Below are 17,079 nucleotides of genomic sequence, written 5' to 3'. Positions count from 1 at the left end.
AGCCCAACCAAAACATAGTTATGTACTCCCTATGCTTCAAGGAGCTCCCACTTTCTAGAGGGCTTCCCATATTCCATATCCACATTCATGCTGATAAGTCTTGTTCCCAGAGATAAGGACAACACAGGAGCAGGCCAGAAAACAACCACAGACACTTAAAACGACCCTTGTCCACAATCAGGATCTCAGCTTCCCACGAAACTCATCTGTATAAGGCATAAGGAGGAAGGTACACTTACCCCTCCTTATTCTATCAAGTCACACATATCCACTGTGGTGAGTCTAAGCCAGAACTGTTATCTTACATCTAGAATACCACGGGTCTTCACAGAGCCCAGACTCTGCCCCCTCCACCTGTCCATCCATCCATACATACATACTGGCTGAAATGAATTCCCTAAATAAAGTCCTATTTCTCGTGCAAGAGGTTCTTCCATTAATTATTTAACCTCTATTAGCCTCAGTTTGCCTATCTGTCAAACAGTTATAATATGTACCTTATAGCACCGTTGTGGTTAATGTGAAATATTGTGTGTCAAGGACTTACAACAGCCCAAGGCACATGTTAAGCATTTGTATTAGTTCAACTTTTGTGACCAAAAGACCTGACAAGAACAATTTTAGAAAAGGAAATTTTATTTGGTTCTCATGGTTTCAGAGGTCTCAGTCTGTAGATGGCTGACTCCATTGCTCTGCACCTGAGACAGAACATCAGAGTGGAAGAGTGTGGAGGAGGAAAGCAGCTCAGGACATGGCAACCAAGAAACAGACAGAGCTCCACTCACTAGGAATAAAACATAAACCCAAAAGCATGCCCCTGTGACCTACCTCTCCTACAGTTACCACCCAGTTAATTCATATCAGTGGATGAATGTACTGAATTTGGCTAACATAACCCAATCATTTCACCTGGGAACTTTCTTGCATTGTCTCACACATGAGCTTTTGGGGACAACTCATATCTAAACCATAGCAGCACTCAGCACGTAGTAGTTATTATTGTACAAGAATACAAGCTCCATGAGGCAGGGATTGTTGACATTTCCATTCACCACCTAAAACAGTTCCTAGTGAATCACAGGAACTCAACACATTTCACTTGAGTAAATGACTGAAGTATTTAGGTCCATTTCAAATGCCACTATTCCTGCCTGTCTTCCTGCTTCCTTCTCTGGAAGCTGCCAGTCAGCATTGTATTTTTCCACATCTTGGGTTTTTGTTTTTTTTTTTTTTGCCATTGGTCCTCAAAGTCCTGAATTTGTGTCACTGCTCTGTGAATCAGAAGATTGTGGCTCAGTCATCTCACTCACTCCTATCCCCAATGTGATACACACCCAGATCCTCAGAAAACACCAGGAATGAAGGGCAAGGTCATTGCAAGGACAACCAAAGGCAACCCCTCACTAACCAGAACCACAAAGCTCTAACCAGGATTGTAAACACTCAGAATCTGTTTCTGTTAGCTTACCCATTAGCCAGAGGACCCTGCTCACATCCTAAAAATGAAGAGCCCCCTTGAGGGTGGGAACTGATGGCATTATGCATTAATGACTATGATAAAAGTGGACTTGTTTAATAATAAAATAAAAATGATGATTAGCCTTGAGATGTATATGCTAAAATGACATATGCATGTCAAGATGGGGCATAGTGGCATGTAGTGCTCATGTGACATTCAGTCAAGGCAATGGATGGCGGAGGGATGGGATGCACTAGCACTTGGTTTCAGCATTACACTTATGGACAACTGCCTAAACGGATCCCTTCTTCCTCCTTTACCTGTTCTCCCAGAAGGATGTACCTGTGAGCCTTGAAGAAGAGGTAACCTGTATACAATTGCTTTTCCTGGTCTCCTTGGCAACAAGGCAGCATCTCAAAGCTCCAGGAGTGAAGCAGTGGGACGGGGTGGCGTATGGAATATAGATGCTAATGTCAGTCAAATGTGTCACCTCCACACCCATGTTTAGCACCCTCTCAGCTTCAGAAGTTTACACGCACACCTCTAACTGCTCATTTCTAATTTGGTGCCAGGTGCCCAAGCAAAGAACCTCAGGGAAATGTTACATAATCAGTCTCATTTTACTAATGTGAACTAAGGCTGGGGCCTGAGACGGAATGATCCCTAGTACCAAAGATGCTTGGTGTCCTCTGGTTGGATTTTGGGATTTCATACAAGCCTACACAAGACACATTAGGAACATTCATTAATTTTGTATCAGCAGCTAGTTATGGGCTGACAATAAGAGACAGGGTGACTCAGCTTTCACCATGGGGGTTGAGGGTATCAGATCTGGGGGATCCAACCTAAGAATAACAAATGTAGGCAGAGTGGGAATGGTGAGTCCATTCAGAGGCCACATTGCCTAGAAAGTAGAAAGATGTAAAGTTTCCAGCTTTGAAAGGAGTTCTATTCTAAAACCTCATTTGTGAGCCACTTATTTAGAATTCAGAACCCATTTCCAGAGAAGTCATGTGGGTTATAAATGATGATTGGGTTTTTAGGCTAGTCCACAAAAGCCTACTTAACTCATAATGTAGATGAAATACCATACATTTGCAATGAAAAGCAATAGAAAAAAATCCTGTTGTGATACCAGTAATTAAATGAAAAGAAAACATAGAAGTGGGAAATAAATAGCCTTCTTTCATTTCTTTTGAACACTAGAGCTCTTGGATGGAAGGGTGGCTGGCCTGACTGCTCCTGAGGGGAGGGTTCCTCCTGTACATTAGGTGATGGGATGGAGGTGAGCAGCTATGGCAGGGGAGAGCTGGAAGAGGAGGCTGATCCTTGGGGAAAAGAGATGGACAGTGGACCTACCTCAAGTTGTACATGGGATTTCTGGGTGGGGAAGACATATGAATTCTACAGTCACAACAGCTTGAATTTTAGTTCCATTTCTATCTCCTATAGCTTATAGATTATACTAGATCTCTTGATCTCAATGACCTCCCTACGTGTTGGCTTCCGGCATAGGCCTGCACGGGGCGCATAGCCCAACCTCACTTCATGGAAGGACTTGCTGCTCAGGTTCCAGGAGGGCTGTGACCCTCCAGTGGCCAACCCCTTTAGGGATGACTCAGAACAGAGAGCCACACATCCAAGGTCACCCACTTTCATGGCCCACATGCAAGAAGTGACCAAAGTGGAGAAACAAGGACCTCACCATTTCAGCCTAACTCTGGAAGCTGTAAAGGGCGGCTGTTGAACCAGAGCCCTCCAAGGGGTGTAACTGCATTGCACCCCAGACTGGCTTCTCCACCTGCGAAGTGCTGCTCCCTCCCATTCTCTTCTACAATGTGGATCCTGAGGCTGTCCCCAGGCAACCCAGCCTTCAACAGCCTGGTTAGATTAGCTACTGGTAGATGATGAGAACTTCTTCCTGCTGTCTTTCCTTACCTGCACAGGACCAAATTACCAAAATAGCCTACTAACACCCAAGGTGGCTCTGGTTGGTGCAAGCAAAGATCCGGAAGATCTAAAGAATTGTGCACATCTGTGCCCCTAAAGATGGCCCAAGTGTATGGATAACCTATAAGGTTGTATTTTTAATGTACACATGTTCAAGAATAAAGAGTTTGTAATTTGGAAGCCAAATCTATATAAGAAATAGGAAGATTGGTTGTTTAGAACTGTTTAATATAGTAGTCACTGGTCATGTGTGACTATTTAAATTTAACTTAACTTATAGTATATAAAATTTGAGATTCAATTTTTTTATTGAAATAGTCATATTTTAAGTGCTCAAAAGCCACCTGTGTCTTGTAGCCACCATGTTGGACAGTGCAGGTTTTTATCATAACAGGAACTTCTATTGGTCAGTGCTAACTGGAACATTGAGTTGAAACAAATCTAAATAGTTTTGAAATGTGTCCTGTACTGACCTTTCATGGAAGGCTCCTCTGTTATATATGCATGGAAATTGAAGCAAGTGCCACCAAGGTTTCAGTGTCTCAAGCTCTCCCAAGAATCCTAGGCAAAATCCCATGGAGAAATACATCAGATAGTCAGAATGACACAGAACAATGAAGATCTCTTGGCTTACTATGCCCTCCAAGCTCAACAGAGTTTAACATCAGGGAAAGATAAAGAGTGAGAATAGCAAGGAACATCAGTCCTAAATCCCAAGAAGAAGATCAGCTCCCAGAAAGATCCATGGAGGCACCTATGATATGTCCCCAACACTTGAGCCCCACCTGGTACCTCCATCACTAAGATGGTGCCAATAAATTTTCACCCTGAAAATTATGTCCAATAAGAACACTGTTTAGACAATAACAGGAGTCTCTCAAGCAGCTGTTCTTCTCATTCATGAGCAGAGAAACCTCTTCTCCTAAAAGCCAGCACTGTTGGTCATGGTGACTTGATGGGCAACAGCCAAGTCTGCAGCCTCAGCAGTGTTTCATGGTCCCTCCAGATGACACCACACACCCCTGACCTTCATTCACTTTGGATCTGGTTTGGGCCTCCTGCCCCTCTGTGGATCTGCACTTCAGATTCACCTTGCTTCCTTAGAACAAGGACTTAATTTCCTTCTCTCCCCCTGGTTATGGCTGCAGCAGTCCCAATAGCACTCGGGTCCTGCCCTGAATGCAGAGGGGTCCTGTGCAGGCAGAGCTGTAGCCTTCCTCTCCCCCCAATGGGTAGCTCATAAGCATCCTTCAGGGAAACCCATCTTTCTGCAATGCTTGGTTCTTCTAACTTAGCATCACAAAATGGGCAGAATCCATGACCACAACCAGCAGCAGCCAAGGGACCCCTGATGGGAGGTGAAAAGAAGGCATCCCCTATCCTCCGATACGTAATCCACTGCCACTGCCTACCCCAACAGCAGCCGCTTTCCCCTGCCTGGACCCTGCTTGCTATATGCCCCCTACATTCTCCCAGGACCCATCTTTGGGTTGTGTTTTTTACTTCTAGACTGAAGAGGATCTTTTCGTAATACATATTAGAGACCACAGGCTTCCTAAAAGGCAGGGCTGGGCTATAACAGATAGGAGAGATCTTCCGCCACTTCCCTCAACACTCTCAGTACAAATGCATTCACATTGTATTTGTCTTCAAAGCTCTGAAATGTTACATTTTAGACACTGAGTACATAAATCTTCTTTTAGAGACTCCTGTTATTGTCTAAACAGTGTTCTTATTGGACATAACTGATAAATTAGAGGGCTGCTTCTGCCGCTGCTATCCCACTGAGGATCTCAAACACTGATGATTTTCTGCTCTGAAACTCCTTTCACAATATGCCACATTGTTGCCAGCAAATAACACTCTCAGCCACTTTCTACTCCTACACCATAAACACCTGATGCAAGCTCCCATCACAGACACCTGCGCAGACAGCAAACCCACAATAGGCCCACCAACACACACAGTCACATACAAGCCCAACTCACCTGCATGGGCTGTACAAAGGAACAGGAAAGTCCCTGAGTCAATGAAGAGTCAATTCATAGACACTGCCCCCAGATCCCGTGCATTGCATATTTTAGCACCAATGTTGGTTGGCTCAAAACTTTGAGGAGTTATCAAGAATTTTTCAGAAATTATTTTATTCCATTTAAACTTTATAATCACTCCCAAGACAGGTATCGTGACCTCCATTTCTCAGATGAGTGTACTGAGTTCAAAACACTTAAGCAGTTTGACCAAGATATACACCTAGAAAAAAGAGCTGAAACTCAATCCAATGTCCCCTGACCTCTGTGGAGCTTGAAGCCTGTTTCTGAGTGAATGAATACATTGGAGACAGAAGATAGAGATTTGAAGCTATGTATCAGGACAATGCTGTTGGTTAAAACATACAACACAAAAAAAGGAAATTCACCTCACTACTTCCATGCTGTTTTATTCAGCTAACAAGAAGAAATGTGGATGAAAGTTGAATTTCCAAAACTATAACTAAATAGAAACAATTAACAAATAAAAGCTCTGCTTCTGTGTAGGAGGTTGTATTAAATGCAATATTCCATCTCCTGGTTCTCACCCAAAGTCTATCCAAGCTCTCTCCTGCCCTGAGCCTTCTTTGACCACAACAGTCCACATCAATGCCCTCCACATCAAGGGTTCTCAAACGTTAATGGGTTAAGAATTGCACAGGCTCCTGGGCCCCACCAGTAGAGATGTTGATTCAGTATGTTTGGACAGGGGCCTTAGAATTTGCATTCCTAACAATTTCCAGATGATACTGGCTACTAGGCCATGGACCACAGTTAGATAGCCCTGGTCTTGATGCTCGTAAGACCTTTACTACACAACGTAGAACTTGGCTACTTCTTCTGTTACACCATCCTGCTTCCCAGCTGTTCTTCCCCTTCCTCTCCATAGTCCCTCCCATATTGAGAACCCCCACCCCAAAGCCCAGGACCATCCTGAATCCAACTTTGGAGGGATACTCGGACCATAAACAAATGACATTCCACCTTGTTCTTGGCATAGTACTCCTGCCCTGTGTGCTTCCATTCGCATAATGGGGCTTCTCTCTTAGCCTCTGTTCGCTGTTTCTCATTCCCCCTCCCTGATACTCCATATTTCTTCCTTCCTTTGGCCAACCTTCCTCCCTGTGAATTGTACCATAAATTCCTGAATCCCAAATTAGCACCTACTATCCTCTTACCTGCTGCCCCACTGCCTTGATATCTACCCAGACACCCATATCTCACCTAGCCCATGAGCTGTCCTTGCCTACTGGAACACTCAGCTCCTGGTCTTGTTCCTCCTCTTCCCTGAAGCAGTTTGCCTGGATACCAAGCTCTGGATTGTCTGAACTACTGGAAAGAAGAATCATCTGCCATTTTGAGCTTCCTTTTCAGCACCTAGGGCTTGGACAGTTCCCTTAGAGGGTCAAGGTAGGCAGCCCCCAGAACATCCCCACTTTTTCCTTATTCTAGAAAACAGAGCATGTCTCTTTGATATGGCAGTCTAGTGTTATCATTTGCTTTTATTTCCCCCTTAATGCATCCTTGACGATTTAAGTTTGGAAGTTGGGACCCGTGATGTGTACAAGTTGGCAGCATTAGCTGTTCTCTCTGGGTAGTCAATAAACATTAAGCAACAACCAGTTTGATCCCTTGCTTGGTTGGCACCTAGAAATATATCATCCAATTTGGAAAGCAGAATACCTTTTAATATCCCCTCCAGCACCTAACATGGGGGTTTTCACAAAACAGACACTCCGTGCATATCGAATGAATAAATGAACAAATGGATGAAGGAGGCCAGTCAGGTTGTTCCCAATTCTCCGTGGTGGCATCCAGATCAGTATGCTCAGCCAGAAGAAAACAACTTCCAATCTGCAGAAACTGAGAGAATGCCTCTAGGCGAGACTTCCAACTAATTCCCAGCACAAAATTGGACCTGCACATTCAGATGAATTGTGGCTTGAAGAGCGCAATTACCCTAGCACATAGTTCTCAGATATTTTTTCAGTACATGAATGTCTTTAATACAAAAGATTGCACCATATTTCACCCCACCCCTACTCTAAGCCTCCTCCCTTCCCTGCCCCTAAGGCCTTCTCAAAAATAAACTCTCCCTGTTGCCCACTCCATTTTCATCATTGACCCCAGCCAGGCCAGCTATCTAAGTGCTGGAATCAACAGCTGCATGCATGTTGATGATTTTAAGCTATCTCTATACTCTGTGAATCAATTACCTCCCCATCATTTTTTTGGACATAGCTCCTGAAAAACAAAAAAAAAAAAAAAAATGCTACCCAGAGAAGGATCAGCTATGAACACCTTAGCTCAAAAGGTTCATCAAACTAGTGAACCTATTCACTAGCAGAACTGAGGGAGTTGGACAAAACAGAGGGAAGTTTGGAAAGATGCACAGAAAAGGAAATGTCCCTGCCAGAGTCACTGCAGCAAAGGTGGCAGGTCCAGGTACCATATCACATCAAGGGGTTTGTATTCTCTGCTGCCTTGCTGCAGGAACACCAAGTGAGCTCTGGAAGGACAGGCACAAGGCCGCTCTGGGCTGCGGGTTGGGGTGTCTCAAAGGTTTACAATGTTCCCCATAGGAGCTAAAGCAGAGAGATGTGGGATGGTTTGCAAAAAGCCAAGACTTTTGGTTACTGGGCAACATATGGCAATGCTGTGTTGGTGAAGTTTCTGGGCTACCAAGCTTTCCTGGTTCTGGGGATGGTTTCTTGCTACTGTTGACCCCCATGGATGCCAGTCTTGCAAGCAAGAGGCAGCTCATAACAGATTGCACACAGTGAGAGCCTCACACTGGCTGGGCTTAGAGCGGAAGCAGGAAAAGGAAAATGGCTGACGCTGCAGGGGACCTAAGCTCCTAATGTCTGAAATGTTTACCTCATTAGGCTGTTTTACATAACATCAGCCAAAAACAGAAAGAAAAAAAAAATAGATGGAAGCCCAAAGATCAGGCCTAGATTCTGAGTCCTCATCCTCGGGCTCCTCTGAGGTTGTGATGGGATTGCTGGGCAGCCCCTTCCTTCCTGGCCTGTTTACACTATCTGCAAACGAACCATAACAGTGCAGACTGGGCTCCCAGAGGAAATACCAAGTCACCCTCCTAGTTCCAGGAGGATTACAGCCAATGTGAACAAAAAGGAGGTTTACCATGTCATCATTACTGGTGGTTTCATCCCAAGTCCTTTGGTCTACAACATTCATCTTATAACCAGGATGGCAAGGACAAAGGGGACAGGAATCAAGACTACTCTGTGCTGAGGGGAAAGAACTGAATGGAAAGAGTCCAGAGAAGAGCCAGCCTTACATGAGCTGCACAGGCTAGGGGCTGCTGAGTTAGTTCCCTGGGAAAGGAAAGGCTGTGCTATTAGGCAAAGCAACAGCATAACCACAAGGCCACAGGCTGATGCCCGTGGGGTAGGACAAGGAGCCCCAGGGGCCCAAGGGATGGGCAGGATTTAGGGAAGCTAGAGAGAGACTGGGGTTCAGGGCAAGACCCTTTAACTCTAAAAAAAAAAGGAAAGGATAAGGAAATGGACAGATTAAGGGAATGATTAGGGTTTGGCCAAGCAGGATAAGAGTCCGCCCCACCATCTGCACTGGAGAGGCCAAATGTGCAGGCTTCTTACCACATACCAGCCTGGGTGGGTGCTGGGCTCTCAAGACAGAGCTAACCTGCAGGCAAGAGTGAGAGATGAAAAACTTTGGGGAGCTGAGAAGTCACTCAGGTGTCTAAGCAGGCAAGATGATTCTGGATTGTGATTTCTTATCCCTCTTAGTGGTGGGTCCACTCAAATGTGCTTGGTCATCCACAAAGTCTCCACTTCCACCCCACCCCCACCCCCCTCCAATTTCTGCTCCTCCTTCTTCTGGCCAAGCTAGACTTTCCCATGCTCCTTTAACCCAGCTTCAAGATGGCTCCTTGGTACTGACATCCTCTGCCTCACTGGTAACAGGACAAAGGGGCAGGACTCTCCACTCCCTTGCTGTAGATGGAGGCACCTGCTCTGCTTGGTTCTGTTTCCTGCTGGGCACACCTGAGGCACCACTGCAGGTCTGCCCTGTGAGCCAGGGCTGGGTGTGGCTGCAGGCTGGGACCAGGGAAGTCACGAGAGGAAAGCACACCTCTCTCTCCCCCTCCTTCCCTCCGTCCCCAGGCCAGCTGGGAAGGTGCCCTGTGACCACCCAATCTAATTCGTTGAACCCTCAATTCTGACAGATGGAGACTTTTTAAAAAAACAAGAACTTCCAGCACCCTTTATTTGCAGCTTCTCAAAAGATAAGGGAGAAGCTCTGACCACAAGAAAGTGGAGCCCCAGCTTCTGGATTCTCACGGCCAGGGACAATCAGCTGCCGGCTAAACCCTCCACCTTGCCCTCACCAGGCAGGGTGAGAACCCTGAGCTCACAGCATGGTGACTGAGTCCAGGGCTCTGACCGGGGGTCCTTAGTTACAGCTGCCCTCTGGGTCCCTGCCAAGCGGATCAGATCAGGGCAGGAAGAGCCACCCTCCTCACACCTGAGAGCAGGTGTATGCCCTGCGGACTCAGACAGGCTCTGTCGCAGTGGCCCTGTCAGCCCACCACAGCTGCTCAGTCCCTGTCACAGGCCACCCAGGCTCCCCTCTCCCACTTGCCCTGTCACTGATCCAGTGTCCAGGCCAAAGGACGCTGTGGCAGCTTCCTGAACAAAGGCAGAGCCACTTGGAATGGCCTCCAGGGCTCTTGGGGTTGCTCGAGGACACAGAATTCTCCAAACAAGGGCTGCTACCTCAGACTGAGCCACAGGTTATGAGAAGCCTGTGGGGACACAGCTTGTGAGAGGAGAAGCAGCGTCACTGCCACTGCGACTGCAGGGCCAGCCAGCTTCCCTGCCCTGGTGACCAGTCTTCCTCATTCAAAGCACTAAACCAACAACCCAGCCAACGTGTGGTGTCTGCCAAGTTCACCTCCTGAGGCTTCCTGTCCCCTCCTAACTGGCCAGTGATACTCTCCTGTCCTGCTCTGGCCCTGGAGATGTTAGGAAGATCTGGGCAAGGAGATCAGAGCACCTGCAGCCCCCCCACAGAGGCACCCACCCATCCCTGCTGCACACCTGTGTCACCAGGACTAAAGGAGGGCAGCAGTGAACAGCCAGGCCTGGGCGGGTGAGGACATGGATCTCACATCTGGACACTCTGCTGCTCCCAGGGAGGAAGGACAACAGGCCCCCATGGTACCTCAGCAGCAATCCCCGTCCCAGCCAGGGTCAGAACCCCTGGTCACCAGCTCACCCAGAGAACTCAGCATCTGAACCTCGGACACAAAGACCATTCCCTCCCCCCCACCACCCTTCCCAACAGGTGCACAGCTCTGATCCTCAGACCTTTAGTTCCCATGGATTTAATTCTGCACACTTGGATTTGTAAGCCTAGTGGCCTACAGATAATTTTATTCTGTCACCTTGTCTTCACCTGAGCATGAGATGATTGAATGCAGCAGTTGAGACTGCAAGTGGTGGGGTAAACTTTTCAACAATTTTAACATAGTTCAAAACCAAATGTGCTTTTTCCTATCTAAAAATGTTTTTTTTCTACAACAATGGTCAGACTATATGCAAATTCCTGATAAAAAATTATGCAACCAAGGTTAACCAAAGTCCAAACATTTGCCATATAGAAGTTGTTTCACAAGAAAACAAACAAAAAAAACCCCCAACAACCCTCAAATTTCCTTCCTTGGGCAAACATTATCTACTGAGAAAAATTACAGAATGTAAGATATTACCAACCTAGTATCAAATGAATTTATTTGATCTCACTTAAAGAGCACAGGACTCTCAAAACAGGTAAAGAAATCAGTTTTCTTTTCATCTTCAATACTTGACCATAGGAGTTTGCTAATTTTTAATTGCTTCCACTTTATTTCAAAGACAGCTTCTGTGCCCATTTCCCACCTCATGTCATCACTGCTTGACCTTTGAATTCTAACATGGATGCACACTGAGCTTCGCTATCATTCGAGCATTCCTAATTATTCTTGGTACCAACTTCAATTGTGTCAGATGCTCACCTGCCCTCTGGCTAAAAATAGCTGTTTTCGATGTCAAACACAGCAAATGTTCTCTGTCTGGTTAACAACCTGTTGGGCAACTTTGTCAAAGAAGCAGATGAATCCCTCACCAAAGGGGAGCATGGGCTTCACCCGGCACCATGTGCCGGAGACCTTGACATGTATCAATGGTTGACATAGCTTTTATCAGTTAAAAATAGATGTTAGCACCTCGATTCGCAGCATAAGCCGCACACTAGACTTTTCAGAACCCAACGGCACTCTAGCTGGAGAATGAGCACCCTGGAGACACAAAGAGGACCCCACAAAGCTCTCTATCTTTGCTGATGCCATGTGACATGTTTCCAGTGATGCCTCCATGGGTAACCTCTTTGAATTCCAGACATCTACAGTGTATACAGCCAAAAGAGTTCTACCAGGTTTCCCTTGAAGTTTATTTGTGAAATCTACACTGAAATAATTCTACCTCTTGCTGAAAAAAAAATTCCACAAACTATCTTAATTGCTTGAAGCAATTCTACTATATTGTAATTATCTCATTGCCTTGTAATTATTTGCTTTGTGAATGTTTCTCTCCAACCCCCCACTTCTCTGCCCCCAGACTTGAGCTTCTTAAAAGAGCTCCCTGTGGCTTGGCTATCCACTATGTGCCTGGTGCATAGAGAAACTCCATAACTCTGGTTAAACTGAGTTCATTTGAATTGAAACCGCAGTGTCAACATCTTCTTCCTTCTGAGATTCTGAATCCTCTTGTGAACACCATAATCTGTTATGTTTAGATGGTTAATCAACAGGACTTATGTCTCTTGAACATTGCATTTTGGATCCCATTAAGTGGCTATACTAGACCAATGCATTATGAGAAATATTATTTCTATTTGGGGGTCCTTACAGGTCTACCTCCAAAAAGAAATTAACACCCCTAATTACTAGACTTTCTAAGGCAAATCTCACATTAAAATGAAATAAGTATGTGGCATGCTTAGCTCAATGTCTAGCACATGGGAATGCTCTTTGAACATTAGCTCTGTGTCCCCACATGCTGGCTGGTGTCCCTCCTAATAGCTATATCTCATAGGGGCAACAGTAAAGCTGTCCCATCTGCTGGCACTGCTCTGTCATTTCAGGCCAGAAGCATTGAATAACAATCATCTGGACATCCAATTTTTTCCTGAGACTAATGAGTGATCATTCTATTTTAGCTTTATTTAATCTCTCCCACTTCCCCACTCTCCATCCCCAAGTTAAACCAAACACTGATGATCCCCACCCCCCACACACACACACAAATGATACCTAAACAACAATAAAGAGAAGAAAGATGCTTTGGCCTGAAGAGCTGCCTTCTTCAAATCTCATCAATTAAGCGATCCTTAATACAAGGAAACAATAAAAGAATGCACCTTCTCATGAAAACTGCAATCTGAACTTTAACCTTGGTTAAGGGCCTTGGGTGAGAAAAAAAAATGGAATAGGAATGTCTAACAAATGGAACAGAGGTGGCACAGTGCCTACTCACAGGATGAAGGGGTTGGCATGAAGAGATGTGCCAGCGACAAGGGAGAGCTCTCCTGCCACAGACAGGCAGCAGATCCCCATGGAGCAGAAGAGTAAAAATAGCCAACTAGCTCTGTTTACTCATTAAGTCAGCCGTCAGCCTCTCGCTGTAATTTAAGTCTCTGGGTATCTCTGGCCAAGAAATTCCCTAACCAATGGACACAGATAATCTGACCTACGCTGAGCAATCACAGGTGAGCCAGGCCCAGTGTCTATCATTCAAAATAGGGATGTGACAGAAATTTATGAGGCCAGGTCCTACCTCTCAGTGACCCTACCCAGGTGCAAATCCCCGCATCCACTAGCCACTCTCACTCTTTACAAATGATGACACAAGGGACTAGCAGGTTGCCACAATGATGTTCCAAGCAACGTGGAGACATGCTGGAGTGAAATCCCAAGAGCATGTTCAGTCAGGTAGGTGAGATCCTAGATGCCTAGCAGGACAGGGACATAAGGACACCGTCTAACTGCTAGTGATTTGCTTTTGGTTTGGTTTGGGTTTTTTTTCCTTAATTTTAGAAACAAACCCCCCAAATTTCTAATGCAATCAAAACCAATTGAAGCAATTTTGACCTCTAGATATCAGCACGTAAGGACCCCCACAATGACCTGAGACTATCCACAGATCCCAGAAGGAGGTGCCTCCCGTCTTTTAATCCCTCCAAAAGTGACCTCACAGCGCAGTCACAGGCGAAGACACAGGTGTACTTACGCAGGGCATGCCACTCGTCCTGACGGATGGTCTTGGTGATGTTGAAAGTGAGGTTCCTGGGGATGGTTGCTGAGGAGTAGTGGTACTTGATGTACGTGCAGCGCTCAATTTCTCCTGGAAAAGAGAGACAGAAGCCAAATGTTAATGAGGCAGCAACCACTTCCGGAGCAGTTCTGGGATCCATTTTTTTTTTCCATCCTGGAGAAAGATATTTGTTTTATATTGTGCCCCGTGATACCTAAAGTCTATACAAAGTGATAACCGGACTCAAAAACAGCAAGAGAGTGGAACCACAATCAAACAGCATTGATTTAGACAGAAAAATGTATCTCTGGGGTCAAAGCAGAGGTGGAAGAGGCAGACAATAGGCTGCTCGAAGCTAGTTGTTAAAAAACAACACCCAGAGGAAGGCTGGTCTAACCAAACTCTTTCCTTCCAAAGAGGAAGATCAGCACTGAAAGCCAGGAACAGTTTCCACACAGGGACCAGGCTTCTGCCTCAGTGGTGTTATTTGTGCTGTTGGTACACAATCTTCTGGAACAGTGAGCTAAGGGGGCTTCTCCCCTTTTCTACCTCCTTCCTTTTCAACCTCACCTCTGACCACAAAGCACTCAAATCAATCTGTAGCTCTTGGAATCAGTCCTTTCTCAGGTTTCTTGAACAAATCTATGATCCCTTAGACTCAACATCTGGTCCACTTTCTGACAAATGGTTATAAACCAAAGCATGCTTTGCTGGTCAAATGATCAAAATGTTCCCATATCTTAGGGCAGAGATTCGCAAAATGTGGTCCCAGGTCCAGTAGCAGTAGCATCCTCTAAGAGCTTCTAAAAATGCAACTTCTCAGACCCAACCCCAAATCTACTGAATCAGAAACTCCAAGTAAAACCTGGATGAATCTTCTTAAGCCCTCCAGACAATTCTGTTTTCATGCTGAAGTTTGAGAACTTGGACTTCAGGGAATCTAAAGAACTGTCAATGCATTCATTCAAAAATCCACCATGTTTGCAAATTCCAAAAGGAAAGCCCAACTGGGAGGTTTTCCCTTGTTACTTTTGGTCTCCTGCAAGCATTTCTATTGACGTTTGCTTATCTGAAGGATATTAAAACTCAATGTCAGGGCATTGTGGAGAATCAGGAAAGGAGTGGTTTTTAAAGGTTAGGGGTTTTGAAATTTGGTTTTGCACCTGAATGGATTTTGATGGTAATCCATTTTGCACCCCACTGATTTTCAATTTATAACCGGTGGCACCTGATTGAATTGTTTGACCCCCTGGCCCACTGTCAGCAAGGAAACTGGCAATTGGTGGGGTGCAATAATTTAGACAGTACCTCGTGCAACCGATGCCTTATTGTAAATCATAGCTGGACAACTGCCCACTTGCCAGTTATTGGCAGACATTCCTCTAATAGGACAGACACTATCCAAAGAGATAAAGTTCTAGAAAGTAGTTTGTACTCTCTTGCTTATGTCCAGTTTCTCAACCCTCTACCTCTGTCCCCTTAGCCCACAAACTCCTGCAGCCTCTCACATGCTCTGGTATTTCTCCTGTACACACCTTGTCACACCTGCGTCCCTCCATCCTCCTTCCTTGACTTGCTAAACTTCTGGAACAGGTGTCCACCAGTCCCTGCTTCCTCTACTCAGATCCACACCTCAAACCTGCACACTCCAAATTCTCAGCAATTTCCATTAATAGCATCACCTCCATCCAGACTACTGTGTCGACCCCACATCTCCTCCTCCTCCATTCTGCCTCTGCTTCCTTTGGAGACATCAACTGGTCTCAAATTCTGTCTGTTGTACTTCAGAGTGTAGTCTCTCCTCTGTTCTCACCTCCACATAGTAGTTGTCCTGGTATAGCCACGTGTGGCATAACGTTTCAGTCAAAGCCAGGTGCATATAGGATGGTAGTCTCTTAAGATAACATCACCTAGAATATACTATGTAGACAACCAGAGATTTGAAAAATTGTGCTCTATGTAATAAGAATTGTATCTCATTCTGCTGTGTGATGTATATATATATATATATAAAGATTACATCACCTTTGAATGCCATAGCCATCTTAGTTTGCTAGTATACTCTAAGATGTTTACACAAGGACAAAATTGTTTAATGACAGATTTCTCAGAATACATCCTCATCACTAAGAAATGCTTGACTACAACGACCTATCCCAACAACCAACCACATTGGCTGGGAATTCACTAGGAGGAGAGACTTGCCAACCGCTCTATAGACCACTGGTTTCCAACTTTACACATGTCATGGTGCACACAGGGTCACCTGGCCCAGGCCCCCTGAGAGCCAAAGGAACCAGCATCTATCACACCTGGAAGCCATTCGCATGTTCTGCACTTGTCCCACCATCAGGATGCTCTGTTAGGGATGCTCATTTAATCCCCTGGATGACCCAGGTGTTCCTATTAGCATCATTTCTATTTTACAAGTGAGAAAGTAGAGGGTCAAAGCAGATTCAATGCTGCCACGAGGCCAGCCTCCCACTCGAAGTGTATTCCACAAAGGAAAAGCAACCACGCCATTCCCTGCTCAAAGGCCTCTGGTGGCCTCTACTGCATGCAGGATGAACCCCACACTCCTCAGGCATAAAGCCCCAGCCTCCCATTGGGCCACAACCTCCACACACCCTAGGATCCAGCTGGAAAAACCTTCCCACCACCTGTGATGTGACCCATCTCGCCACCTCACATGTCCTCCCTGCCTGCCTTCCCCTGAACACTGGTGTTTGGTGTTGTCCTCATGTGCACCTCCTATAAGGCGGCTCCAGGGCAGCTCTTCATGAGCACTTGGGAGCATCCAATAGCAGCACGAATCTGGGGCTGCTCCGTCCTCCTCCTTGCTCCCTGAGCTTCCCCCTCTGCAGAGGACACACAGAGGGGCTGTGATTTATCCGTCTACGCACTTCGCTCCCCTACTCGATTGTGAGATTCTCAAGGGCAGGGATGTTGTCTTATTCGTTCTTCTTTATCTTCCTGCACAAGGTAAACACAACACCAGGTGCTTGGAAGAAAGGCTTGAGAAATATGAGGTGCCCTTGGCTAAGACCGCTGTGGGCAAAGAATCCACCTGCTTTCATTACATGCAAGGATTTAAAATAACCGAGGCTAGCTAGGACGCAGTGAATAAGAAGAGGTGATTGCCCCAGATCTCTAGGAGACTGTAGCAAAGACCTCTACCCTGGCTGACTTAACAATCACACTGAGGTAGAAGAAAACCACGTATGATCACAAGATAGTGTCTCATGTACGTGGCAAATGTAATCCAAGGGCAATGGTCTGGTGGGGGGAGGGGGAGGGA

At 45.7% G+C, this 17,079-nt stretch overlaps 1 protein-coding gene across 1 annotated transcript in view; it reads right to left on the bottom strand.

Moving 5' to 3' along the window:
• The window catches only part of Tmem178b (transmembrane protein 178B), a 346,914-nt gene that overhangs the window by 223,974 nt on the left and 105,861 nt on the right, over window positions 1–17,079 (bottom strand). Inside the window, exon 2 of the mRNA XM_005332437.4 lies at window positions 13,758–13,871. Within this exon, the coding sequence (XP_005332494.1) occupies window positions 13,758–13,871 (114 nt within the window). The remainder of the gene's footprint in view (window positions 1–13,757; window positions 13,872–17,079) is intronic.

Source organism: Ictidomys tridecemlineatus, chromosome 2, assembly GCF_052094955.1.
Source record: "Ictidomys tridecemlineatus isolate mIctTri1 chromosome 2, mIctTri1.hap1, whole genome shotgun sequence".
Taxonomy (NCBI): Eukaryota; Metazoa; Chordata; class Mammalia; order Rodentia; family Sciuridae; genus Ictidomys; species Ictidomys tridecemlineatus.
The sequence above is the reverse complement of the archived record's forward strand: the minus strand, read 5'-3'. Positions and strand labels throughout refer to the sequence as shown.